At 49.7% G+C, this 26623-nt stretch overlaps 1 protein-coding gene across 3 annotated transcripts; it reads right to left on the reverse strand.

Moving 5' to 3' along the window:
* Positions 1-7027: 7027 nt before the first annotated feature.
* LOC146073588 (E3 ubiquitin/ISG15 ligase TRIM25-like) lies at positions 7028-24988 on the reverse strand. Of its 3 annotated transcripts, none has more exons than XM_083180848.1 (2): positions 24828-24988; positions 7028-9887 (listed from the first exon to the last, which is right to left on the reverse strand). In XM_083180848.1, exon 2 carries the CDS (start codon positions 9877-9879, stop codon positions 8293-8295), a length of 1587 nt encoding a protein of 528 aa, XP_083036974.1. In that variant the 5' UTR covers positions 9880-9887; positions 24828-24988; the 3' UTR covers positions 7028-8292. The 3 variants fall into 3 exon arrangements, with proteins under 3 accessions (XP_083036974.1, XP_083036973.1, XP_083036975.1); XM_083180847.1 differs by lacking the exon at positions 24828-24988 and adding an exon at positions 24682-24791; XM_083180849.1 differs by lacking the exon at positions 24828-24988 and adding an exon at positions 12751-14136.
* Between the last annotated feature and the right edge of the window lie 1635 nt (positions 24989-26623).

The raw sequence follows: 26623 nt of genomic DNA on the forward strand, positions 1-26623 counted from the left end.
GGAGAGCTTTGGCTCAGCAGCCTCAGGCCAGGACTGGAGAGCTTCGGCTCAGCAGCCTCAGGGCCAGGACTGGAGGGCTTCGGCTCAGCAGCCTCAGGCCGGGACTGGAGGGCTTCGGCTCAGCAGCCTCAGGCCGGGACTGGAGGGCTTCGTCTCAGCAGCCTCAGGCCAGGACTGGAGGGCTTCGGCACAGCAGCTTCAGACCAGGACTGGAGGGTAGCACAGGATATTGAAGACAAATTAAATAGATGCAATGCCCACCTCACTACAGCATAGGAGACGTAACCAGTTCCTTCCCTGCTTGGCTTGTGCTGTGTGCGGCAGCTCCAGTTCCACTATGAGCAGGCAGCCCAGGTCAGGAGGAGCAAGGAGGGCAAAAAACGGCAGAAGAAGAGGAAAGGAGGCCAGGAGCAGGACTCGGGGGGGGGGGGGGCTCAAGTCAGCAGGACCGAAGAGCTCCTTAGGCTCAGCCTCATGTTAGGAAAAGGGCCGGAGGGCTCCTCAGCCGCAGGGCAGCAGCGGGAGTGGAGGCCAGAAGGCTCAGTGCAGGACTCACCAGAGAGCTCCTCAGCCTTAGTAGGTGGCAGCCTCAGGCCGGGACTGGAGGGCTTCGGCTCAGCAGCCTCAGGCCGGGACTGGAGGGCTTCGGCTCAGCAGCCTCAGGCCGGGACTGGAGGGCTTCGGCTCAGCAGCCTCAGGCCGGGACTGGAGGGCTTCGGCTCAGCAGCCTCAGGCCGGAACTGGAGGGCTTCGGCTCAGCAGCCTCAGGCCGGGACTGGAGGGCTTCGGCTCAGCAGCCTCAGGCCGGGACTGGAGGGCTTCGGCTCAGGAGCCTCAGGCCGGGACTGGAGGGCTTCGGATCAGCAACCTCAGGCCGGGACTGGAGGGCTTCGGCTCAGCAGCCTCAGGCCGGGACTGAAGGGCTTCGGCTCAGGAGCCTCAGGCCGGGACTGGAGGGCTTCGGATCAGCAACCTCAGGCCAGGAGCACTGGACTAGAGGGCTCAGGGCAGAGTCTCAGAAGAACAGCCAGCAGGATAGGAGGAGCCTGCTGCAGAAGCTACATAAAATGCATGCAACAGGCTGTGGCAAGTTCCAGCAGTCTTGAGGGTGCCCTGCCAGCTAAAATAGCACTACAGATGCCACGCTGGGGCTGGCTGACTACAGGTATTCAGGTACTGCTGAGCATATAGCTATGGAGTAAGGGAGTGCTGGAGATGTCACTGCACTGGAAGTCCTCGGGACGGATACTTGCTGCAGAGACAGAAGCACACAGCGGGGTCCGATGACAACAAAGCACTGGTGACTTGGTAGCATCCAGGAAGCGTCCTTTATACCCAGGGCTGTCCGTGGATTGGCTGCTGCATTCTGACTGCACCACCTCTTTCCACTCATTGGTTATGTAGCAGTCATGTGAGGAAAACCAAGATGGCGGCACCCAATCACTGGAACACTTAAACCTTCACTAGTGGGATGACTTGTCGTGGTTGTCTAGTTGGCCTAGGAGGTATCGGGCCATGGACTTGAACCTTGGTGTTAAGAACCCACCAGAAGCCACCAGGTCGTGGGTGGTGGGACATTATATTTGGCCAAAATGATTCTAAGCGTCTCCTATCTACTCAGTTATATTGCAGAGGTTATTAAAATTATCCTGATTATTAGGATTACCCTCTGTCCGATCTATAGACCATTGGCTACAATGGCCTACCGCCAGTTTCAGATGGGGGTAGCTGCGGGTCCATTATCCGGAATGCTTCACATTCCGTCTACTGATAATCTGGCAGCATCGCATTCCCCAGGACCTATCGGCAATGGAGGGATCGCCGCAGGAATCAGAGCTATCCGCTGCCATCCCTTCTTAATACATCCAGCCGCTAGATAATGTTGGCGGCTAATCCTCAGGCCAGGACTGGAGAGCTTTGGCTCAGCAGCCTCAGGCCAGGACTGGAGAGCTTCGGCTCAGCAGCCTCAGGGCCAGGACTGGAGAGCTTCGGCTCAGCATCCTCAGGCCAGGACTGGAGAGCTTCGGCTCAGCAGCCTCAGGCCAGGACTGGAGAGCTTCGGCTCAGCAGCCTCAGGGCCAGGACTGGAGGGCTTCGGCTCAGCAGCCTCAGGCCGGGACTGGAGGGCTTCGGCTCAGCAGCCTCAGGCCGGGACTGGAGGGCTTCGTCTCAGCAGCCTCAGGCCAGGACTGGAGGGCTTCGGCACAGCAGCTTCAGACCAGGACTGGAGGGTAGCACAGGATATTGAAGACAAATTAAATAGATGCAATGCCCACCTCACTACAGCATAGGAGACGTAACCAGTTCCTTCCCTGCTTGGCTTGTGCTGTGTGCGGCAGCTCCAGTTCCACTATGAGCAGGCAGCCCAGGTCAGGAGGAGCAAGGAGGGCAAAAAACGGCAGAAGAAGAGGAAAGGAGGCCAGGAGCAGGACTCGGGGGGGGGGGGCTCAAGTCAGCAGGACCGAAGAGCTCCTTAGGCTCAGCCTCATGTTAGGAAAAGGGCCGGAGGGCTCCTCAGCCGCAGGGCAGCAGCGGGAGTGGAGGCCAGAAGGCTCAGTGCAGGACTCACCAGAGAGCTCCTCAGCCTTAGTAGGTGGCAGCCTCAGGCCGGGACTGGAGGGCTTCGGCTCAGCAGCCTCAGGCCGGGACTGGAGGGCTTCGGCTCAGCAGCCTCAGGCCGGGACTGGAGGGCTTCGGCTCAGCAGCCTCAGGCCGGGACTGGAGGGCTTCGGCTCAGCAGCCTCAGGCCGGAACTGGAGGGCTTCGGCTCAGCAGCCTCAGGCCGGGACTGGAGGGCTTCGGCTCAGCAGCCTCAGGCCGGGACTGGAGGGCTTCGGCTCAGGAGCCTCAGGCCGGGACTGGAGGGCTTCGGATCAGCAACCTCAGGCCGGGACTGGAGGGCTTCGGCTCAGCAGCCTCAGGCCGGGACTGAAGGGCTTCGGCTCAGGAGCCTCAGGCCGGGACTGGAGGGCTTCGGATCAGCAACCTCAGGCCAGGAGCACTGGACTAGAGGGCTCAGGGCAGAGTCTCAGAAGAACAGCCAGCAGGATAGGAGGAGCCTGCTGCAGAAGCTACATAAAATGCATGCAACAGGCTGTGGCAAGTTCCAGCAGTCTTGAGGGTGCCCTGCCAGCTAAAATAGCACTACAGATGCCACGCTGGGGCTGGCTGACTACAGGTATTCAGGTACTGCTGAGCATATAGCTATGGAGTAAGGGAGTGCTGGAGATGTCACTGCACTGGAAGTCCTCGGGACGGATACTTGCTGCAGAGACAGAAGCACACAGCGGGGTCCGATGACAACAAAGCACTGGTGACTTGGTAGCATCCAGGAAGCGTCCTTTATACCCAGGGCTGTCCGTGGATTGGCTGCTGCATTCTGACTGCACCACCTCTTTCCACTCATTGGTTATGTAGCAGTCATGTGAGGAAAACCAAGATGGCGGCACCCAATCACTGGAACACTTAAACCTTCACTAGTGGGATGACTTGTCGTGGTTGTCTAGTTGGCCTAGGAGGTATCGGGCCATGGACTTGAACCTTGGTGTTAAGAACCCACCAGAAGCCACCAGGTCGTGGGTGGTGGGACATTATATTTGGCCAAAATGATTCTAAGCGTCTCCTATCTACTCAGTTATATTGCAGAGGTTATTAAAATTATCCTGATTATTAGGATTACCCTCTGTCCGATCTATAGACCATTGGCTACAATGGCCTACCGCCAGTTTCAGATGGGGGTAGCTGCGGGTCCATTATCCGGAATGCTTCACATTCCGTCTACTGATAATCTGGCAGCATCGCATTCCCCAGGACCTATCGGCAATGGAGGGATCGCCGCAGGAATCAGAGCTATCCGCTGCCATCCCTTCTTAATACATCCAGCCGCTAGATAATGTTGGCGGCTAATCCTCAGGCCAGGACTGGAGAGCTTTGGCTCAGCAGCCTCAGGCCAGGACTGGAGAGCTTCGGCTCAGCAGCCTCAGGGCCAGGACTGGAGAGCTTCGGCTCAGCAGCCTCAGGCCAGGACTGGAGAGCTTCGGCTCAGCAGCCTCAGGCCAGGACTGGAGAGCTTCGGCTCAGCAGCCTCAGGGCCAGGACTGGAGGGCTTCGGCTCAGCAGCCTCAGGCCGGGACTGGAGGGCTTCGGCTCAGCAGCCTCAGGCCGGGACTGGAGGGCTTCGTCTCAGCAGCCTCAGGCCAGGACTGGAGGGCTTCGGCACAGCAGCTTCAGACCAGGACTGGAGGGTAGCACAGGATATTGAAGACAAATTAAATAGATGCAATGCCCACCTCACTACAGCATAGGAGACGTAACCAGTTCCTTCCCTGCTTGGCTTGTGCTGTGTGCGGCAGCTCCAGTTCCACTATGAGCAGGCAGCCCAGGTCAGGAGGAGCAAGGAGGGCAAAAAACGGCAGAAGAAGAGGAAAGGAGGCCAGGAGCAGGACTCGGGGGGGGGGGGGGGCTCAAGTCAGCAGGACCGAAGAGCTCCTTAGGCTCAGCCTCATGTTAGGAAAAGGGCCGGAGGGCTCCTCAGCCGCAGGGCAGCAGCGGGAGTGGAGGCCAGAAGGCTCAGTGCAGGACTCACCAGAGAGCTCCTCAGCCTTAGTAGGTGGCAGCCTCAGGCCGGGACTGGAGGGCTTCGGCTCAGCAGCCTCAGGCCGGGACTGGAGGGCTTCGGCTCAGCAGCCTCAGGCCGGGACTGGAGGGCTTCGGCTCAGCAGCCTCAGGCCGGGACTGGAGGGCTTCGGCTCAGCAGCCTCAGGCCGGGACTGGAGGGCTTCGGCTCAGCAGCCTCAGGCCGGAACTGGAGGGCTTCGGCTCAGCAGCCTCAGGCCGGGACTGGAGGGCTTCGGCTCAGCAGCCTCAGGCCGGGACTGGAGGGCTTCGGCTCAGGAGCCTCAGGCCGGGACTGGAGGGCTTCGGATCAGCAACCTCAGGCCGGGACTGGAGGGCTTCGGCTCAGCAGCCTCAGGCCGGGACTGAAGGGCTTCGGCTCAGGAGCCTCAGGCCGGGACTGGAGGGCTTCGGATCAGCAACCTCAGGCCAGGAGCACTGGACTAGAGGGCTCAGGGCAGAGTCTCAGAAGAACAGCCAGCAGGATAGGAGGAGCCTGCTGCAGAAGCTACATAAAATGCATGCAAGTTCCAGCAGTCTTGAGGGTGCCCTGCCAGCTAAAATAGCACTACAGATGCCACGCTGGGGCTGGCTGACTACAGGTATTCAGGTACTGCTGAGCATATAGCTATGGAGTAAGGGAGTGCTGGAGATGTCACTGCACTGGAAGTCCTCGGGACGGATACTTGCTGCAGAGACAGAAGCACACAGCGGGGTCCGATGACAACAAAGCACTGGTGACTTGGTAGCATCCAGGAAGCGTCCTTTATACCCAGGGCTGTCCGTGGATTGGCTGCTGCATTCTGACTGCACCACCTCTTTCCACTCATTGGTTATGTAGCAGTCATGTGAGGAAAACCAAGATGGCGGCACCCAATCACTGGAACACTTAAACCTTCACTAGTGGGATGACTTGTCGTGGTTGTCTAGTTGGCCTAGGAGGTATCGGGCCATGGACTTGAACCTTGGTGTTAAGAACCCACCAGAACCCACCAGGTCGTGGGTGGTGGGACATTATATTTGGCCAAAATGATTCTAAGCGTCTCCTATCTACTCAGTTATATTGCAGAGGTTATTAAAATTATCCTGATTATTAGGATTACCCTCTGTCCGATCTATAGACCATTGGCTACAATGGCCTACCGCCAGTTTCAGATGGGGGTAGCTGCGGGTCCATTATCCGGAATGCTTCACATTCCGTCTACTGATAATCTGGCAGCATCGCATTCCCCAGGACCTATCGGCAATGGAGGGATCGCCGCAGGAATCAGAGCTATCCGCTGCCATCCCTTCTTAATACATCCAGCCGCTAGATAATGTTGGCGGCTAATCCTCAACACCCGGGACTTGTCGGGGAAGTAGCCGCAAATATGTAATGATAAAGGAGCCCCAATGTCTCTCCAGTGCCCTCTCATTCCCTCACTGCACCTTCCGGGTCATTCCTCCTGAGCCCCCCCCTAATGTGTCATGTCTATGGGCCAATCGCTGGGCTGCAAATTCGAAGCATAAGCAATGAACTAACGATCGCGCATGCGTGAGCCGTCCTTGTGATCGCAGCGAGCAATGGCTAGCCATCTCTGGCTGTATGCAAGTTAGTTGACAGGCACCGGGCATTTGGGGGCATAAGTTTACCAAAAGTATTTATAAATACTGCGCTCTGCCTATGTGGTGTCCTAAACTAAGCGCAGGTGCTGCTTTTCCCTAAGGGTATCCCGGTCCCTTGTTGGCTATAGTAGAAACGTTTGGAGTGGGAAAACGCTATCCTGCTTATGTTGAAGGAGGTTATTGGTGTTGGTGTGTAAATAACCCCCGTTATTCACCCCCCCCCCCCCCCCCCACATGAACAGAGTCTGGGTTACACAAAGTACCTTAAATAAAAATTCATTTTTACCCTCATACTCCAACTCTGACAATTCTTTACACACCAACACCAATAACCTCCTTCAACAGAAGCAAGATAGCGCTTTCCCACTCCAAACATTTCTACTATTTGGGGGCATAACACTGGCACATTGTGGGAGTACCACAGAAAATGCAGGGTCCTGATCTCCCCACAGCCATCGCATGCATTCGGGGCCATGCACATTGTGGGATTTCGCATGTGTGGGGCGGCATTTACCTGATGGCTGGGCTCCAAAAACTTGCAGCCCAGCCATCAGGTCTGAATCCCCCATGTGCTGATTTCTGGGAGATGCGCTAGAACAATGTGTACCATTGTCACTTTAAGTCTACATGCATATTCATTTGGGAAAGTTAATGTAGCTCATCACATGCATGTATCATGTATTTAGTGACACCATCCAGCATGTGTACGTGTAATCCCCTTGCTGCTTGTACAAGGTGCAGTGAGAACATCCCCCCACAAGGTGGCTCAGTGAGCGGAGACTGACACATTTTGCTGTACCTTCACCAATAGGGATTTATTGCAGACAAGAATAAAGTGTAACAAAAATGTAACAATAACGTAACAATAATGTAACAATGCACCAACTATAGAAAAACTTTTTATAAGCAACAATTAACTATGAAAGGATCTCCATACAAATGCAAAATAAATACAGGACATGACAGATAAGCATCAGTCTACTACTCATCTTCATGGACCACACGGACTATCAATCCCCAATCAGCACTTAGGCCCTTATTCTGGTTCACTTGCAAAGGCAAATTCCTTCTCAAATGGACAAAACCATGTGCACTGCAGGGGGGCAGATGTAACTTGTGCAGATAGAATTAGATTTGGGTGGGGTTTATAGATCTATATTGCAGTGTAAAAACAAAGCAGTCAGTATTTTCCCTGCACAGAAACAAAATAACTCACCCAGATCTAAATATCTCTGCACATGTTACATCTGCCCCACCTGCAGTGCAGCATGATTTTGTCCATTTGAGAAGGAATTTGCCTTTGTGAGTGAACCAGAATAAGGGCCTTAGTCTTGTGGGTGACTTTGTGGTGAGAATAGTCCCAGCGCAGTATTCACTGTCTGAGGTTCCGTTTGGTGCGGACGTTTGCCAACATATATTTATAACTTGATATCTATCTAATCTTATGTTATACATCCTAGGCTAGAACACACATTTACTAACATCACTGCCTCTGATTTCCAGCACGATCCATATCGTTTTTCTTTTATTTGAAATGAATATAAATTATTCTTGCTCTATTCCATGTTCTCCCCATACACCCATCTCAGTGTTTTCATATAACTATGTCCCCGGAACAGTCTACTGCGTGCGTCTCAGAATGAGCCCCATTCTGAGGGTGTTCAAAAGTATTATTGCAATTTTTATGCCAAGAAAGTACCCATTATGTATGTAGTGGTATGTGGGGTAACGCTGTAACACAAGTACTTTAATATTAGAAAGAATACTTTGTAAATGTGACAACACGAGGACACCTATAAATGACACATGTTCTATGACTGGATAAATCAGAGCCTGCATTACATCAGAACCTGCGGAAATCATTTGTATCCTAAATTAAAGGGATATTATGACAAGTGTAGTTTTGATGGAAGTTTCTTATACAACAACAAGGAAACAGCCGTACATTAGTCATCTGGTTACACAGGGGGCGGGGAAAGGCTCAACTCTAGCCCCTCCCACTGCTTCAGTTCTCTGGCTAAATGTTTCATCAGTCAGATTCACCTCCCTGTCACCAGTCTGTGGAGGGATCTCTTAGGATCCCTCCCCCTTGCTCATAACTGCCTCAGATATGTTTATACAACCATTTTCCACACATAATACAGCATGGAGGGGCTCAGTGAAGTTGGCAGTGTAGGTGTGTAAGTGCCTGATGGGGTCACACAGAGAATAAAAGGACAGCTGTCCTGCCTCATAATTCAGGCATATCCTCACTCTGTCCCAGGGGATATTGTCAGGTAACCGGATCTCTTTCCTGTCATGTATCACTGAATACTGATTTTTATACCTATACAAACCCCAGGACTTGTTATTACTTCCAACAGCTGACTGGCGTCCTTTCCTGCCTATACTGGGATAACACATCCCCACCCTCCACCACTTTGACTTACTGACATCCACCTCCCAGTAATGTCGCCCTGAGGAGAATCCCCTGGTGCTTATTACCTGATTATTCGGAAATCTCTCTTGTGTTACTAGGCGATTTTGGTTTGTACCTGACCTGGATGCAGTTTTCCTGTCACCTGATATCTGTATATCATTACCAGCTGTGGTTACATCCAGTAATAGTTCTGCAGGCCCCTGCACATAAAAGCATACATTTATATCTGTAATTATATCAGATAATCCTGTTTGTATGGTCTCTGACATGAGACCCACATCCAGATCTCCTGCATCACGGACCTGGTTATCATGTCTCTCTGTGTCCTCAGTATCACACAAGTCCCCTGTGTACAGTTCCTGTAAGACAGTCACTGGATCAGACACATTACAAAGCTCCTCAATGTGACGCATCTTCCCGGACAGCTCGTCCTTCTTTATTTCCAGCTGCTGGATCAGATCAGAGACTGAGAGTGAAACGCGCTGTTCCTGCCTGGAGATCTCACTCAGGACTCTCTTCTCCAGGTCTTCCAGCTGTCTCCTGATGTCTTTAAACAGGAAAGTGACTCTCTTTGTTACACCCGCTGCTTTCCCCTGATCCTCTCTCCTGCGCTCCTGCAGTCTCTGGATTCTTTTCTCAGTCTCCGCTCTCTTTGTGGTAAGTTTCTGGAGAACATTCCTCAGCTTCTCCTTCTTCTTCTCAGAGGCCTCATCCAGCGACTCCATCTGATGTCCTCTGTGATCCCCGATCAGGCAGCAGGACACACAGATACAGGCAGCATCCTCAGTGCAGTAATACTCCAGGACCTTCTTATGGACGGAGCATTTCCTGTTCCCCAGGGCAGTGCTGGGGTCACATAAGATGTGTTCTGATGACTTGCTGTGTACTCTCAGGTGTTTATCACACAGAGAAGCCTCACAATGCAGACAGGACTTAGCAGCAGGTACAGGAGAGTCCACACAGTAAGTGCAGAAGATCCCAGTCTCCTCCTGATCTGGCCGAGTAGACATGAACCTCCCCACTATGTTACACAGAGGAATGTTCCGTATCAGTGCAGGACGCTCCTGACACACTGCTCTGCAGTCAGGACAGCTATAAACTCCAGCCCCGTCCTGTGTATCCAGCACACGATCAATACAGACCCGGCAGAAGTTGTGGCCACATCTCAGGGTTACAGGATCTGTATAAATGCTCAGGCAGATGGAACAGTCCAGCTCCTGTCTCAGATCAGCAGACTCCATCACTGCAGCTGGAAGGAGAAATTAAAGTGAAAGTCTATGACACTCAGATACCAGTAAGGTCACGGTTAGGTCTAAATTGACGTGGGCTAAAGGACCTCCTGACGTCACAGAGGAGGAGAGGTGGTGGAGAGGAGGAGGAGCAAGGTTGGAAGAAGGGTCCCAAACGGACCCTCGTGGGCACGCTTTGGGCATGGTGGCTCGCCCCTTGGTTACTAAAGGCAACCATGTGGTGGCGTGGATAGTGAAGGAAAAAGCCCCCCTGGGCGTGGAAGGTCCTTTAGCCCATTACAATTTAGCATCTACCGTAAGATCACATTCTGCACACAGGGGGAGAGGGAGCTGAGCCTTGGAGATCACTGCTATTTTGCTTGTGCAGATCAGCCAGTGATCGGAGAATAGCTAGGTACGGCATCTCTACACACCAGGGAAGGAGCCGGGGGCTGTATAGCTGTTAGGGGACTACTGGCCAGCCTCCAAAATTGGGGATCCCATGCCCACCGGACTCAAAATAGGGGTCAATCCTATTTACCCCGAAGGGTGAGAGTTGCCGTTCGGGTGCCGTTTGCATTTTAAATAACAGCACTCAAATGAACCCTAACCTGCACCCTTTGCAGGATGTGCAAGCACTTTTCATCAAATTCGGCCCGCCGTAAAGTGTGCTGGGTGTCGTGATGATTCGCACTCGGCGAATCATCCGCACCCTTCAGGGTTAATAGGAACGACCCCTAAATGTGATCCCCACACATGCCCCCAGGTGATCCTGCCAGTCTTTGTGCTCTGCCATGAAGCAGCTTAATGAAATTAGTAATGCCCCTCAGGTGCTGAAAGGGAGGGGTTGGTCTAGACTAGAAAGACACAAAACCTTTTTCCCAGCACAGCAAGGGCCATTAGCCGCTATCAGGATGAAAGACATGTTCCAAAATGTCACGGAGTTAAAGGAGCAGTCTGCATCCCTTCAAAAAACCCAATATCAAATCCAGTCCAAGTTAGACGACCTTGAAAATCGTTCCGTAGGAACAACCTAAGGATTGTGGGACTGCCAGAATCACTTAAAGGCCCTGCCCTTTACACCTTTATCCAGATGACACTACCTGACTTGCTTGGGGTCACTACAGACTGCACCGGCATGATTGTCGAACGGGCACAAAGGATAGGCCCGCAGAGGCCTGCTTCAGATGCCCGACCAACAGCGGTCATCTTCCGATGCCTCAATTAAATTCACAAAGACTTGCTGTGGTCAGCCTCCCGACGACGCCGTGACCTCACCTGGAATGACTCTCGTTTATATCTATTCCAAGATTACTCCGCACAGGTGGCTAGAGCACGTAAAGAATTTACCCCCTCTGTTCCCGCCTGGTGAAATCCAACAAGAAATTTGCCCTTCTTTACCCAGACGTCTCCGTCTTTTCTCAGGATCCTCATTCAGAGATTTCTCTACAGTATCTGATGCGGAGTCTTTCCTAGCGGAGGATGATGCTACACGATCCTCCCCATCATTGTTCTCACAAGATCCAGCGACCTAAGACTTTGGCGCCCCCCCCCCTTCCCCTCTTTGATGCGGTACTGTCACAAACTTTACCATATGCCTACGGCTATTCGAACTGACCATCGCTCTTGTCCTTCATTTGTGGAGGCATTGAGTTAATCAGACTATCACATGTGAGTGACGTTACACAGGTTGACTCTACTTGTACTCTTAATTTAGAGAAGGCTATGTTTTATAGCAGGTTTGCATTTGTTCCAGTTTATATAGCAGGTGCTGTCGTAGCACCTATCTATGGCGTGCTTTATTCTGATACCATTTAATATTAGTTTTAACTGGATTACCAGGGCTGGGGTAGACCTGTCTTAGAGGATCTGTCGTATCTTTCACATCCAAACAGAAAAAAGACTCCCAGGAATTATATCTAGAACCTCAGGCAAAATTAACAGTAGCCTACGGACAATTCCAGCAGTCCCCGACTGTGCCCAATAAAACACTCTATTTCGAGCAAAAGACCCTCTTTGATAATCTGGTTTCCCAATTGGAATCAAGGCTTTCCTTCTTGTCCCAGGCTCGTTTCCATAGATTCGGGAATAGGTCTAGAAGATTACTATCTAACTTGTTGAAAGGCCAGCACCCCCTTCCAATAGATTGATGGCACTATTATACCCACCGGAAGTCAAATTTCTGAGACGTTACAGTCCTTTTATACAACACTTTGTTCTACGCTTATAATAGACGAAACTCAGAAGCAGACCTTTTGGGACTCTATTTCTCTCCCTACCTTAAACTCGATTCAGCCCAGACACTACTAACCCCTATAACTGAAGAAGTTCTAGACACCATTAAACTTCTTAAACTTGGCAAATCCCCAAGACCTGATGGCCTGTTTAACGAATTCTACAAGCTCCTGGCCCCTAAGCTGACCAAACCCCTATGTTCTTTCTACAATGCACTCCTGAATGGTACCCCACCCCCACTTTGATTTGGCCACCCTTAAAATTATCCACAAACCAGGCAGGGACCCCTTACTGCCCAGCTCTTACCGACCAATCTCCCCGCTAAACACCGATTATAAAATATTTACGAAAATTTTAGCAGACGGACTTAAAGTCATGGTGCCTATGTTGGTACATTCTGACCAAACTGGGTTAGTCTGGGGCCGTCATTCTGCACTCAATGTACGTAAAATCCTCGCTGTCATGCATTGTTTGGAGTCCGAGGGGAGTACTGAGCCATGTGCCTTGCTATCATCTTGATGCAGAAAAGGCATTTGACCTTGTAACATGGGACCATTTGTTTGCTACCATGGAGAAATTTGGGCTCCCGCTTGATTTCATAAGTATAATTAAACGTCTCTACGCAAATTCTTCATCCCAGATACTGACCAGTAGCTACCTCTCCGGATCAATCCCCATCCTTAGGGGAACTAGACATGGCTTCCCCCTGTCCCCTTTGTTGTTTGCATTGGCGGTCGAGCCCTTCGCTCCTTACATTCCTACACGGGAATAAAGATCCACTTAACAGAGGTATTTGCGGATGACATATTACTATTCATTTCTGACCCGCATGTTCCAATCCCATCTATACAGAAAATATTACATAATTTTTCCCTTTTCTCCGGGTTCTGTGTGAACTATGATACAGTAAATCTAGATTATGTCCATTGTACACACCTAGTGCTTACTTTTCCTCCTCTACCCATACTTCCCAATTTACCATTTGCCCATCAACTCTTAAGTATTTAGGGATCATAATCCCAAAGGCCCTGGGAACCCTTTATTCAGTTAACATTAACCCTGTTTGGCCATAGAGAAGATACTGAATGGTTGGATTTCACTCCCATTGTCATTGTCCGGCAGGATAGCAGTTATTAAGTCTATTGCGTTCCCGAAGCTCTCCTATGTTCTTCAGATGCTCCCAATACAGCTGACCCCCTCAGACCTGTAGAGATTAAAAACGTTATTTCTCAAATTTGCTTGGGTGGGCAAGAAACCACGTATCCCCTCTGATGCCTGAGGCTTAGTAAACAGGATGGTGGCTTTGGTATGCCGGATATTTCTGCTTTCACACAGACCTCCCTCTATATATTACAGAATGGTTAACAGTCAGATCTGAATAGACTATCCCCCTCTTAGAGAGACAACTGTTCCACCCATATTCACCTACAGCATTACTACATACAACTCAGAAACAGATACCTAAGACAATTTGGTCTTCCATACTGTTTTGTGATACTTATAGGCGATTTAGTCAAATCAAAATCCCGATGAGGACAAAATCCCAACATTTAAAATCCCGACATATAGAATGTACAGGTGAAAAAGTCAACATGACTTTAGGTCGACAGGTCGTGAGGTCGACATGGGCATTTCTGAACGGGGCATATGTTTCCCCTGCGCATCGAGCTCATTTTGTCCCTAGTGACACTGGCTGCTGCTATAAGTGCCGGAGATCTAACGCCTTATACAGTATTTTCATAACTTTTGAAAGTGCGGGAGGATCAGACTGTTCTGGAACAAGTTGATCCAGTATGTGAACACCGTTTTTACATTGCGGTTGCAGAAGAACCCTGCAACGTGTTTATTTCTGTGCTTTAATATATGGGACCTTGGCCCAAAAAAGGCACAAATTATCCCAGTGTTAACAATTAAATTAAAAATGGATTCTTACGCATTGGAATGCCTAGAAGTGCACCTACTATGGCTGAACTGAAAAAGATGATTCTTAACATCATTTATTTATGAACGACAGGCTCTCCGCTCAGATCTTGAGGGGCGCACCACGTTTTTATAAAAAAATGGTAACTTTACATTTTGAGTTTAGACCAAAAAAAATCTTTGAATCCACCACGTGGTTCTTGCTGAAGCTAATTGGTGGTTAGGAACACCCTCCACACCCTTTAACACCCTCTTCTACTAGAGTTTGAGAAGTTGGTTTGATACCCAATTGCTGTACTATACTACAAATTGTTATATGCCCTGTCCACATTAAGTGTGAACTTGTCTCATGTCTCCCCTCACCCCCTGTTTATTTTTCTGTGTGTTATTTTGAATATTTTCAGCCTATTATATTGCTCATTGTTTTCATTCTAGCACATGCTATCTTTGAAAACCCCTGCAGTTCCTCTTCCCTGCCTGGGGTGTCGCTGTCTGCTGTAGTGCTTCTAGCACAGTGTTGTCTTTATAATCAGCACTGATATACAAACCAGACCTGTGCTAGGAACACCACAGCAGACAGCGACACCCCAGGCAGGGAAGAGGAACTGCATGAGTTTTCAAAGTTGGCCGGTGCTAGAATGAACACATTTAGCGGTATTCAATGTGAATACCAGCGAGGTGCAGCGAATCCTGTTTAGGATTCGCTGCACATTCGCCACGTTCCGGAGCCTCGCCGGCTCCGGTTTTCAATGAGTCAGGGGCTCGCTGCCCCTGACCGGCGAATATGAGCTCCTGCGGAGAACGCCGCAGGGAGCCTGCAGACGGTGGCAGGCAGAGAGATGGAAGTCTCTCTGCCTGCCCCAGAACGTTTGTGGGGGGGAGGTAGGCTCCCCGGGTGCCAGGCAGCACAGGCTGCCCCCCGGGGGTGCCAGCAGGGGACCGCGTATATTCCCTTCACCCGATCGTAACGATCGGGTGCAGTGAATATATGAATATCTAATGAGCGGCTCGGGCGCCCCCTGCTGGCTGCTGTGAAAAAAAATAAAAATAAATATATATATATATTTTTTTTAATTAAATATATATTCATGTGCTTACAGCACATGAATAAAAATAGCATGCCCCTCCTCAGAATAAAATTCCTGATTTTTTGACACCAAATGTAAAAAACAAAACACTTTATTTTAAAAGTTCACATTCCACTTCTCCATAAAAAGATAGCGATTGCTACTCGGTGAATCATTGCGAAAAAAACCCTTCAAATGTATTCGCCATGTGGTCATTGAATAGGGTGATTCACCGTTTTAGTCAGAAATTCGCCAAACAGCACAAATTCGCCATAATGGCGAATCAGGCTCATTGAATACCGCCCTATATATTAATTCAGCGATGGCTATAGTGGCTGCTATTACGTTTATAAATTTTTGAGGTAAGAAGCCTTTTTAAATGGGACTGTGATAGATCTGTCAACTTGCCTTATAGTTTCCATGTTTGTTCACCAGATTCATTTTTCAATGATCAGACAAATGACTTGCCGGACAGATTTCTACACAATATTGTTTATTGACATTTGTTGGAACATGGTAAAATCGTAATAATATCATGCACAGATACAGAACCTTCTACCACATATATATCACTTCCATTCTCTGTATGTCTTTTTCGAGATATATATTTATGTTTACTCTATGATTACAAAATGTCCATTGTTGAAACCTTTGTTACACATATCACTAAACAAATAAAAATTGTCATATAAAAAAAAAACAAAAAAAACAGGAGAAAGATCCCACGGAGCAACCAGGGGGAACAAACAGAGGTTGGAATTACAGGACCCCCTGCAAGAAAGTGTAGACATCTTGCAACAAAGCCAACTGCCTGCGGAATAGAATGGAGAGAGCTGAGACCTGCACCTTTAAAAGATGATAACCTGTTGCAGAAAGGACAGAGGCCCTTATTCTAGTTCACTCGCAAAGGCAAATTCCTTCTCAAATGGACAAAGCCATGTGTATTGCAAATGTTACTTGTGCAGAGAGAGTTAGATTTGGGTGGGGTTTCACTTCAAAGTGAGATCTATATTGCAGTGTAAAATAAAGCAGCCAGTATTTACTCTGCACATAAACAAAATAACACCCAAATCTTATTCTCTCTGCACATGTTACATCTGCCCCACCTGCAGTGCACTTGTTTTTTCCATTTGAGAAGGAATTTTCCTTTGTAAGTGAACCAGAATAACGGACAGAATTCTAAGTCCTGGGATTGAAACGACGAGTGCGACACCAGGAAAAGTAAGCCCACCAGATGCGATGATAATCACCGGCCCGAAGGCTTACGGACCCTGAGCATACTTGATATGAAGCCTTTGGCTCTCAGCAAGGAGGTTTCAACAGCCACCCCGTCAAAGCCAGATGCTGCAGGTTCTGATTAGGCACGGTCCCTGAGTGAGCAGGTCTAGATGTAGAGGCAGATGGATTGGAGGGGCCACTGACCGGGCCTGTAGATCCGAGAACCAGATCCTCCAGGGCCAGTGTGGGGCCACCAGGTTCAACGTGCCAAGCACTCAGGAGATGGGGGCAAAGCATACATTAAAGCAAAAGGCCACAGGGCTGACAGGACTTCTACCATGCCCGGACCGGGTGACCTGGTGATTGTGGCGTGAGGCCATAAAGTCCACTTCGGGTCTGCCCCAATGGTCTAGTAACATCTGGAACTCCTCCGGATGGAGGGCCCATTCGCCGGCATCCAGAGTCTGTTGGCTGAGAAAGCTCATTGCTTTTCGGCGTTTGAGTGGAAGAGTTACAACAGGTTTCTGAAATGTCAGATCATGTGTAAGAAGCCTTAATGGGACCTGTGAAACCGTAAGGTTTTTTGTCTATGGAATTTCATTGCTTTTTTTCAATTTAATTTTTTAACCCAGAAGAGGGGATTTTTGTAAGAATTTACCGTTCAAACTCCTTTTTCTGAGTCTAGTCCGGTGACACAGCTTCAGCTTATGGGAGGGTACGCTCAAATCTCATCACTGCCCGTCCAAATGAAGCGTCCTCTGACGCAAACTCATGGAACCTGTAATTTGGTAAAGGTGTGAACAGAGGACCAAGTAGCAGCCCTGCACATCTGCTCCGCTGTAGCTCCATGACGCACTGCCCATGAGGAAGCAACTGACCTGGTGGTGTGTGTATTAATCCAAGAAGGAACAGGTCTACTGACCTTAGTGTAAGCAAAGGCAATGACTGACCTTAGCCACCTGGCAATAGTTTGCTTAGATGCAGGCCATCCTCTCTTATGCACATCATACAAAACTAACAGATCTGTTTTGCGGATGTCCTTTACCCTTTCGACGTAAATTCGCAAGGCGCAAACTACGTCCAACTTCCTTAATTTGTCCCTATTTTTTGCCCCTTCTGGAGGGGAATACACTGGGAGCACAATCTCCTGGTTTAAATGGAAGGAAGAAACCACTTTTGGTAAAAACGTAGGCACCGTTCAAAGCACAGCCCTATCTTCATGAAAAATTGAATGTGGAGATTTACAAGACAAAGCTCCTAACTCCGAAACACGCCTAGCCGAAGCAATGGCTAACAGAAAAGTCAATTTCCAAGAAACATATTTTAGGTCAGCCGACCTTAACGATTCAAAAGGAGGGTTCTGTAGAACTGACAGAACCAACGATAAATCCCAAAGCGCCACTGGCTGCCTATATGGGGGTTTTTACCTGGTAACACCCTGTAAAAAGGATTTAACCTCAGGCAAAAAGATGGATAGAGCAGGGATCTGTACTTTTAGGGACTGTAATCCCAAACCTGTAGAGAAACCATCTTGAAGGAAATCCAACAATCTGGCCACTTTGAACCTGGAGGTGTGCACTTTCTGACGCTCACACCACCTGATGTAAATTTTCCAGACTCGATGGTAATTTGCAGCAGACACCGATTTACGAGCCCTTAGCATAGTCTGGATAACTTTCCTTTCCTCTTTAGTTAAAAGGTCTCATATGCCAGGCTGTCAAACTGAGCCGAGCTAGGTCCGGGTGCAGAAATGGCCCTTGTCTGACGAAGAGGAAGGGGCCAAGATTCTGCTGATAACTTCATAATGTCCGAATACCACGACCTCTTGGGCCAGTCTGGTGTAATCAGAATTGCCTTGCACTTGTTGAGACTTCACCCTTCTCAATACCCGCGGTATCATTGGGAACGGAGGAAAAATGTATACCAGGTGAAGCTTCCATGGAACCGTCATAGCATCCGCTGCCCAAGCGGTTGGGTCCCTGATCCTGGAACAAAATTTCGGAACCTGACAGTTGTTCCTGAATGCCATTAGATCCACTTCTGGGAGCCCCCAGCGACTCACAATCTCCTGTAATACCTCCGGATGTAAGGACCATTCCCCCTCCAACAAGTCCTCTCTGCTTAGAAAATCCACCTCGACATTCCAGATCCCCAGAATGAAGACCGCAGACAGAATAGGAATGTTTATCTCTGCCCATCTGAAAATTTTCAAGACTTCCTGCATCGCCATGCTGCTGCGAGTCCCACCCTGATGATTCAGGTAAGCCACTGCCGTGGCATTGTCCGACTGTACTCTGATCAGAAGGCCTTTCAGGCAATCCTCCGCTTGTTGGAGTGTTTTCCACACTGCTCAAAGTTCCAAAATATTTATTGGCAATCTGGATTCCTGTTTGGACCACAGGCCCTGCAACCGAAGGTGAAGGGCAACCGCCCCCCCAACCCCTGAGACTGGTGTCGGTCGTTACGACCACCCAGTCCCAAGAGTGACCGTCCCAGATGCAAGGTTTCTATGTCCATCCACCATAGTAAGGATTCCTTTGTCTCCTGAGAGAGAGAAGTAACCTTGTTTCATGGTTTTCGCATTCCCTGACCAACAGGAGAGGATGTTCCACTGAAGAGTTCTGGAATGAAACCTGGCAAACTTTAGTGTCTCGAAGGTCGCCACCATTTTGCTGAGGAGCTTCACCCCTTGCCAGGCCTTGAAGCCTGCAGTAACAGTAATACCAGCTGACAAATGTCCCTCGCTATGGACTCAATGGGACTTGGGTAGATTGAGTACTCAACCCAAGTCCCGCAAGAACTGTGTTGCCACCGACAGGTGTTCCTGCAACTTGCTTTCTGACTCTGCTCTGAATAGCAGATTGTCCAGCTAGGGAATAATCACTATCCCTCTCAGCCTGAGTGACGCTGCCATGACAGCCATCACCTTTGTGAATACCCTCGGTGCTGTGGCCAGACCAAAGGGTAGCGCCTTGAACTGCAAATAGGTCTCCCCTATCGCAAAGCAAAGTAAGGATTGATGCTCTGTGCATATGAGTATATGCAGATATGCATCCTGAAGGTCTACCGATGCCAAAAATTCCCCTGGCTCTATACTGCCAAGCACTGAGCGCAGGGACTCCATGCGGAAGTGATCTACCCAAAGGTGCTGGTTTAAGGACTTCAAATTTAGTATAGGTCTGACTGACCCGTCTGGTTTGGGGACCTAGAAAAGGATTGAGTAAAAAACTTTCTTGCGTTCCTCCTGAGGAACCGGGACCACAACCCCCTTTTTCCTGAGAGCTAACGCCGCCTCCAAAAGGGCCGTGCGCGAACTGGCTTCTCTTGGCAAAGGGGTTGGGAGAAATCTCTGTGGAGGATTCCCCCTGAGATTTATCCGATAACCTCTTGAAACAATTGAAAGAACCCAAGGGTCTGAGGTTGGAATATTCCATTTGTCCCGAAACTGCAGGAGGTGACCACCTCACTCTGAGGGCAGAACAGGGAGCCTCTACCCAGTCATGCAGAGGATTTTTCCTCTCCTTTAAACACCTGCTTCTTTCCAAAGGCTCCATATCTGGATTTGGAAGCTTTTCCTTTACCGCCGGGAAATCTACCTTTTCCCGTCTGTCCTTTGCTGGGCACTCCCCCTCGAAAGGACGAGCGAAAAGCAGGTAAACTCCAAATTTTGAACCTGAAGCTTTAGTAGTGGTAAGAAGAAAAGTACTCTTCCCCCCTGTCGCCTGCTTTATGATGGACTCTAGTTCACAACCAAAAAGCAGTTCCCCTTTAAAAGCCAAGGACTCAAGGGATTTCTTTGATTCACTATCTGCATCCCAGGCCTTAAGCCAATGGGCTCGCCTTGCAGACACATATGTAGCGGACACCTTAGACGCTATGTTAGTGCCTTCTTCACCAGCCAGTCAGGCCACAGCTGATCTCCCAAACCCTCAGCCCAATTAATCATTGCTTTGGCTACCCAGGCAGAAGCAATAATGGGGCGGAGTGTATAGCCTACTCCTTCAAAGACTGCCTAAAGGCATCCTTCCACCTTTTTATCTACTGGGTCCCTGAAGGCCACGCCACCCGGGACCGGTAAGGCTGTGGTTTTTGACAATCTTGCCACAGGAGCGTCCACTAACGGGACCTTCTCCCACAACTTTACATGCTCCTCAGGCATGGGGTACATATTTGCAAACCTTTTAGACAGTCACCTTTTTATCTGGAAACTTCCAGGCTTCTCCCAACAAGGAGACCATACCTTCATCAGAAGGGAATGTAACAGACTCTTTACGCATTCTTACGTAAACACACAATGCGCCTGAACCCTGTCTTCTTCAGATGGGTCTGAAGCCTGTTTCACAGCAAGTATTAAATCCTCAATGCCCGGGACAGAAGCCTCAGCCTCTTCCCTTTATTCCAAAGTTAAATCGTCCTCACAACCACCATCATCATCAGAATCCACAGATATTAGAGGAGGTGTAGCTGAAGGCCGTTTAGAGGAAGGGCTATCAGAAGGTTTTGCAAACTTTTCCATAAGGGAATTCATCTTATGAATCCCTTGCGCAGTGTCCTGTATGACCTGCAGTAACATGGGCAGTACGGACGGTGTAATGGTTATATTACTGCCTCACAGCGCTGAGGTCATGGGTTCTATCCCCACCATGTGTTATATATATGGGGCAGTACAGATGGTGTAATGGTTACATTACTGCCTCACAGCGCTGAGGTCATGGGTTCTATCCCCAACATGTGTTATATATATGGGGCAGTACAGATGGTGTAATGGTTACATTACTGCCTCACAGCGCTGAGGTCATGGGTTCTATCCCCACCATGTGTTATATATACGGGGCAGTATGGATGGTGTAATGGTTACATTACTGCCTCACAGCACTGAGGTCATAGGTTCTATCCCCACCATGTGTTATATATACGGGGCAGTACGGACGGTGTAATGGTTACATTACTGCCTCACAGCGCTGAGGTCATGGGTTCTATCCCCACCATGTGTTATATATACGGGGCAGTACGGACGGTGTAATGGTTACATTACTGCCTCACAGCACTGAGGTCATGTGTTCTATCCCCACCATGTGTTATATATACGGGGCAGTACGAACGGTGTAATGGTTACATTACTGCCTCACAGCACTGAGGTCATGGGTTCTATCCCCACCATGTGTTATATATACGGGGCAGTACGGACGGTGTAATGGTTAGCATTACTGCCTCACAGCGCTGAGGTCATGGGTTCTATTCCCACCATGTGTTATATATATGGGGCAGTACGGACGGTGTAATGGTTACATTACTGCCTCACAGCACTGAGGTCATGTGTTCTATCCCCACCATGTGTTATATATACGGGGCAGTACGGATGGTGTAATGGTTACATTACTGCCTCACAGCGCTGAGGTCATGGGTTCTATCCCCACCATGTGTTATATATACGGGGCGGTACGGATGGTGTAATGGTTACATTACTGCCTCACAGCACTGAGGTCATGGGTTCTAACCCCACCATGTGTTTTATATACGGGCAGTACGGATGGTGTAATGGTTAGCATTACTGCCTCACAGCACTGAGGTCATGGGTTCTATCCCCACCATGTGTTATATATACGGGGCAGTACGGACGGAGTAATGGTAACATTACTGCCTCACAGCGCTGAGGTCATGGGTTCTATTCCCACCATGGCCCTAACTGTGTGGAGTTTGTATATTCTCCCTGTGCTTGCGTGGGTTTCCTCCGGGTACTCGGTTTCCTCCCACAATCCAAAAATATACTGGTAGGTTAATTGGCTCCCCCCAAATAACGCAATTAACCCTAGAATGTCTGTGTGTGCATGTACATGTGGTAGGGAATATAGATTGTAAGCTCCACTGGGGCAGGGACTGATGTGAACGTTCAAATATTCTCTGTACAGCGCTGCGGTATATGTGTGCGCTATATAGAAACTGTTAATAAATAAACATGGGATCCCCTAGCGAATGGGCAATGGATCCCATAGAAGTCTGGGAGGATGAACTAGGGTCAGGAGACTTAATAAGGCTGTCCCTTTGCCTATTGAGAGCCTCAGCCAAGGCATTCATAGACCTCCCCAACGCAGCAGCCCACGGCGGTTCTTGTTGCTCAGACTTCTGGGCATGCACATTGCTGGGCACAGATTCACAAGCAGGGCAAAGGTCCCCTTGATCCAACTGTTCACCTGTAAATTTTACTCCGCATAATCTGCACCTCCCCCCCCTCCGCAGCAGCAGCAGCAGCATTACCCATGTCAGTCATATTTAACCAACGGTGCACAATGTCAGGCAAAGTACAAGGCAATGTATACAGTACTTATCTGTCTGCTTGACTTCAGCGTCAGCGGGGGTAGCGCTTTCCCGGAGAAACTGTAATCTCTGTAGTGTGGATCAATTAGCCAAGCTTCAGCTCCGCAGCTTGGAGAGAAATGGCGCCAGCACACAGAGTAGGAAGAGACCAAGTCTCTGCTTCAGCAGGGTAGGGTAGCCTGATTGGCGCCCTTTCCCCCTTTAGCCGCTCCCACAAGTGTTTCTCCTGACCTCCAGTGTCTCACCTTCTTCCTGGGATCAACTGGAGTCATCCAGCAGCGCTGGACACCTGTAATAGACTTCACTTCCCCAGAGGGATTTCATTCTATAAACCCTCCAAGATGTCGACTGCCATCACGGGAGGTCAGTCCCCCACGATCCCCTTCTAAGTAAGGAGCCGGTTTCAGATGCTCCCAGGGCCAGGCAAACCTCTTTGTTAAATGAGGTAAATGAGGTTTAGCGCTGCACAGAGGGTGAAAGAGCGTCTCTCTGTGCACAGAGAGCTGACAGGACGCGCTTCTGTCAGCGTCTGCTGAGCTCTCAGTGTGTGGCGCTTCTCAGAAGCAGCACACTGGAAAACCTGCACTAGTAACTAAGTTAATAAAATTATAAAAATTCCTAACTATACTAGTAAAAATTCCAAAAGAAAAAAAAAAATTGGTGGCTGCAGGAGCAGCCCAGCATAGCACCCGCTCCTGTGGGCACCTAAAACAAACTGGAAGCATGATGGGATGCGGAAGGGGAGGAGCCTGCAGCCAGAGGAAAGATTTCAGCATACTGTAGGTGCCTGGCTCCTGCGGACCCTCCTACATCCCAAGGTGAAGCTGTGTCACCGGACTGGACAAAAGAGAAATGTAAATTTTCACTGTAAGTATAAACATTGGATATTTTAAATGTTTAATGAAAATATTCGAATAAATTACAACAATAAAGCTGCACTGGACAGACAGCATTAATCTCGCTCCCCCTCCTTAGAGACAGTAGAACCATTATTCCTCCCCCCCATAGCCAGGACAGCGTAACACCTTTATTCTCTCCCACCTTCCCTCATAGACAGAGTAGCACAGGGCAGCGTAGCACCATTATTCTCAACACCCACCCGCCAACTTCAACAGCTGCAAAATGGCACCTGTGGCTCTCAGACCCTGGATGAGATGGTGCACTCCTGGGAGAACGTGAAGGCCATGTTCAACGGGGCACCAGCAAGCGCACCTTCCCCTCCCCGGTCTCCTCCTCCTCCTGCCCGCACCTGGAGATAGGGTCCTCCCCCCAGGACCAAGAGGCTGTGGGTTTCCGCACACATATTCCGCAGCGCTGTACAGAGAATATTACCAGTTAATATATAGCGCACACATATTCTGCAGCTCTGTACAGAGACTATTAGTACAGTCACATCAGTCCCTGCCCCAGTGGAGCTTAAAATGTATATTCCCTACCACATGTACACACACACAGACATTCTAGGGTTAATTTGTTGGGAGCCAATTACCCTACCGGTATGTTTTTGGATTGTAGGAGGAAACACACGCAAGTACGGGGAGAATATACAAACTCTGCAGTTAGAGCCAAGGTGGGAATCGCACCCATGACCTCAGCGCTGTGAGGGAGTAATGTAACCATTACACTATCCGTACTGCCCCATATTATAACAAGAGGACACCGCAGGCTGCTCACCCTTTATAAAAATAACAACAAAAACAACAGTAGTACACCACAGGCTGCTCCCCCTGTATTATAATTACAACAATAATAACAGGACACCACAGGCTACTCCCCCTGTATAATAATAAAAAAACACAACAACAGGACAATACAGGCTGCTTCCCCTGTATAATAATAAAAAGACACAACAGGCTGCTCCACCTATATAATAATAACATTAACAGGACACCACAGGCTGCTCCCCCTGTATAATACTAACAATAGGACACCACAGGCTGCTCCCCCTGTATAATAATAACAGGACACCACAGGCTGCTCCCCCTGTATAATAATAACAGGACACCACAGGCTGCTATCCCTGTATAATAATAATAACAGTACACCACAGGATGCATACCTCCCAACATGACCTGCTCCAGGAGGGACACATTGGTCTGCTCCCCTGTATAATAAAAATAACAGGATGCCAAAGGCTGCTCCTCCTATATAATATTAATAATAAGAGGACACCACAGGCTGCTCCCCCTGTATAGACGCCATTACCTGATCTCAACAGACACCTACAGTAGGTTGTAAGTTGCTGTACCAGCAGGAAGTAATGTGGATTGGAACGCACAGCCCGGAAGTAGGGGGTGATTGACACTCGCTTCTTCCTGGTGTCTGGCCACTCCTCTCATACACCTCTGCTACAGCCCATCCATATATGTACCAGGCATGTCCTCAGTGCAGGAGGCCGGTGGCCATGTTCCTGTAGACCAGTCCGGCGGCAGCAGCATGCATTGACATCAGTTCTGAGCCCCGCCCTCCTCTATCACTCCCATAAGGCAACAGGAGCAGAGAGCGGCCATTGCAGTTTCTGGCAGGCGCAGCAGGTAATGAATGATTTTTTATTCTATATAGGCTGAGTAGCTCTGCTGAAAGGTTGATGTACTACAGAGGGAGCCAGGTCCAGCTGAAGCCTAAATGATTTGCGCTCAAAGTTCTTCAGGCTCGGTGCCTCACTGCGCTCACTGTGCTTCGGGCTCGGTGCCTCACTGCGCTCGCCGTGCTTCGGGCTCGGTGCCTCGCTGTGCTTCAGGCTCGCCGCCTCACTGCGCTCGCCGTGCTTCGGGCTCGGTGCCTCGCTGCGCTCGCCGTGCTTCGGGCTCGGTGCCTCGCTGTGCTTCAGGCTCGCCGCCTCACTGCGCTCGCCGTGCTTCGGGCTCGGTGCCTCGCTGCGCTCGCCGTGCTTCGGGCTCGGTGCCTCGCTGCGCTCGCCGTGCTTCGGGCTCGGTGCCTCGCTGCGCTCGCTGTGCTTCAGGCTCACCGCCTCACTGCGCTCGCCGTGCTTCGGGCTCGGTGCTTTGCTGCGCTCGCTGTGCTTCGGGCTCGGTGCCTCACTGTGCTTCGGGCTCGGTGCCTCACTGCGCTCGCTGTGCTTCAGGCTCGCCGTGCTTCCGGCTCGGTGCCTCGCTGCGCTCGCTGTGCTTCGGGCTCGGTGCCTCGCTGCGCTTGCCGTGCTTCGGGCTCGGTGCCTCGCCGTGCTTCGGGCTCTGTGCCTCGCTGCGCTTGCCATGCTTCGGGTCTACCTTTTCACCATGTTAATCTATTGCCTGTCGACCTTTAAACCATGTCGACCTTTAGACCCGGTCAACTATTTTGTGTTGACGTTTTGACTGTCTATTATGAGTCAGTCTATGATCAGTCCAGACACCCTTTATAATGGGGCATATTTCACAAAATGTAAAAAAAACTGTAACCATCTGAAAAACCTTAACCCCAAAAGGCACCACAAGGGGGCGAGCTCTAGCTAATAAAACAAACCCCAAGTCTTAATTCTTCCTCTACCCTGAGTTATGCCTTCCCAAAAATCCCCTCATAGACTAACATGGGAAGGGATACGGTCATTGGGGCACCACCAAGTAGGTCGACAAGACTTTAGATCGACATGGGTTAGGTCGACAGGGTCAATTGGTTGACATGTTTTTTTTTTTACTGTTTTTTTAAGCCGACATGCAATATTTCATGCCCTACCATCCACTAGTGCCTGGTGGGAGAATAAAATAGCGTTCCCCATGCGAGGGGACGCGGTGGTACTTCTCAGTTTTTATGTTGACTGTCAACATAAGGGTAAAAAAAAAAAACGATGTCCACTTTTTCACGGTCGACCTAGACTCATGTCGACCTTCCTGCATGGTGACATAGACACATGTCCACCTAAATGCATTTCGACCTAATGACTTGCATTGTGACCAACTGATCCGCACCCCATGGCAAAACGGTCTTACAAAGCCGGTGGCAGAAAAAACAGTTGAAACTTGAGGTTGCTCCCAATTGCTCATTTTTTTCTATTTCGCCCT

This window comes from Crinia signifera, chromosome 4 (genome assembly GCF_055691185.1).
Source record: "Crinia signifera chromosome 4, ASM5569118v1, whole genome shotgun sequence".
NCBI classification, from domain to species: Eukaryota; Metazoa; Chordata; class Amphibia; order Anura; family Myobatrachidae; genus Crinia; species Crinia signifera.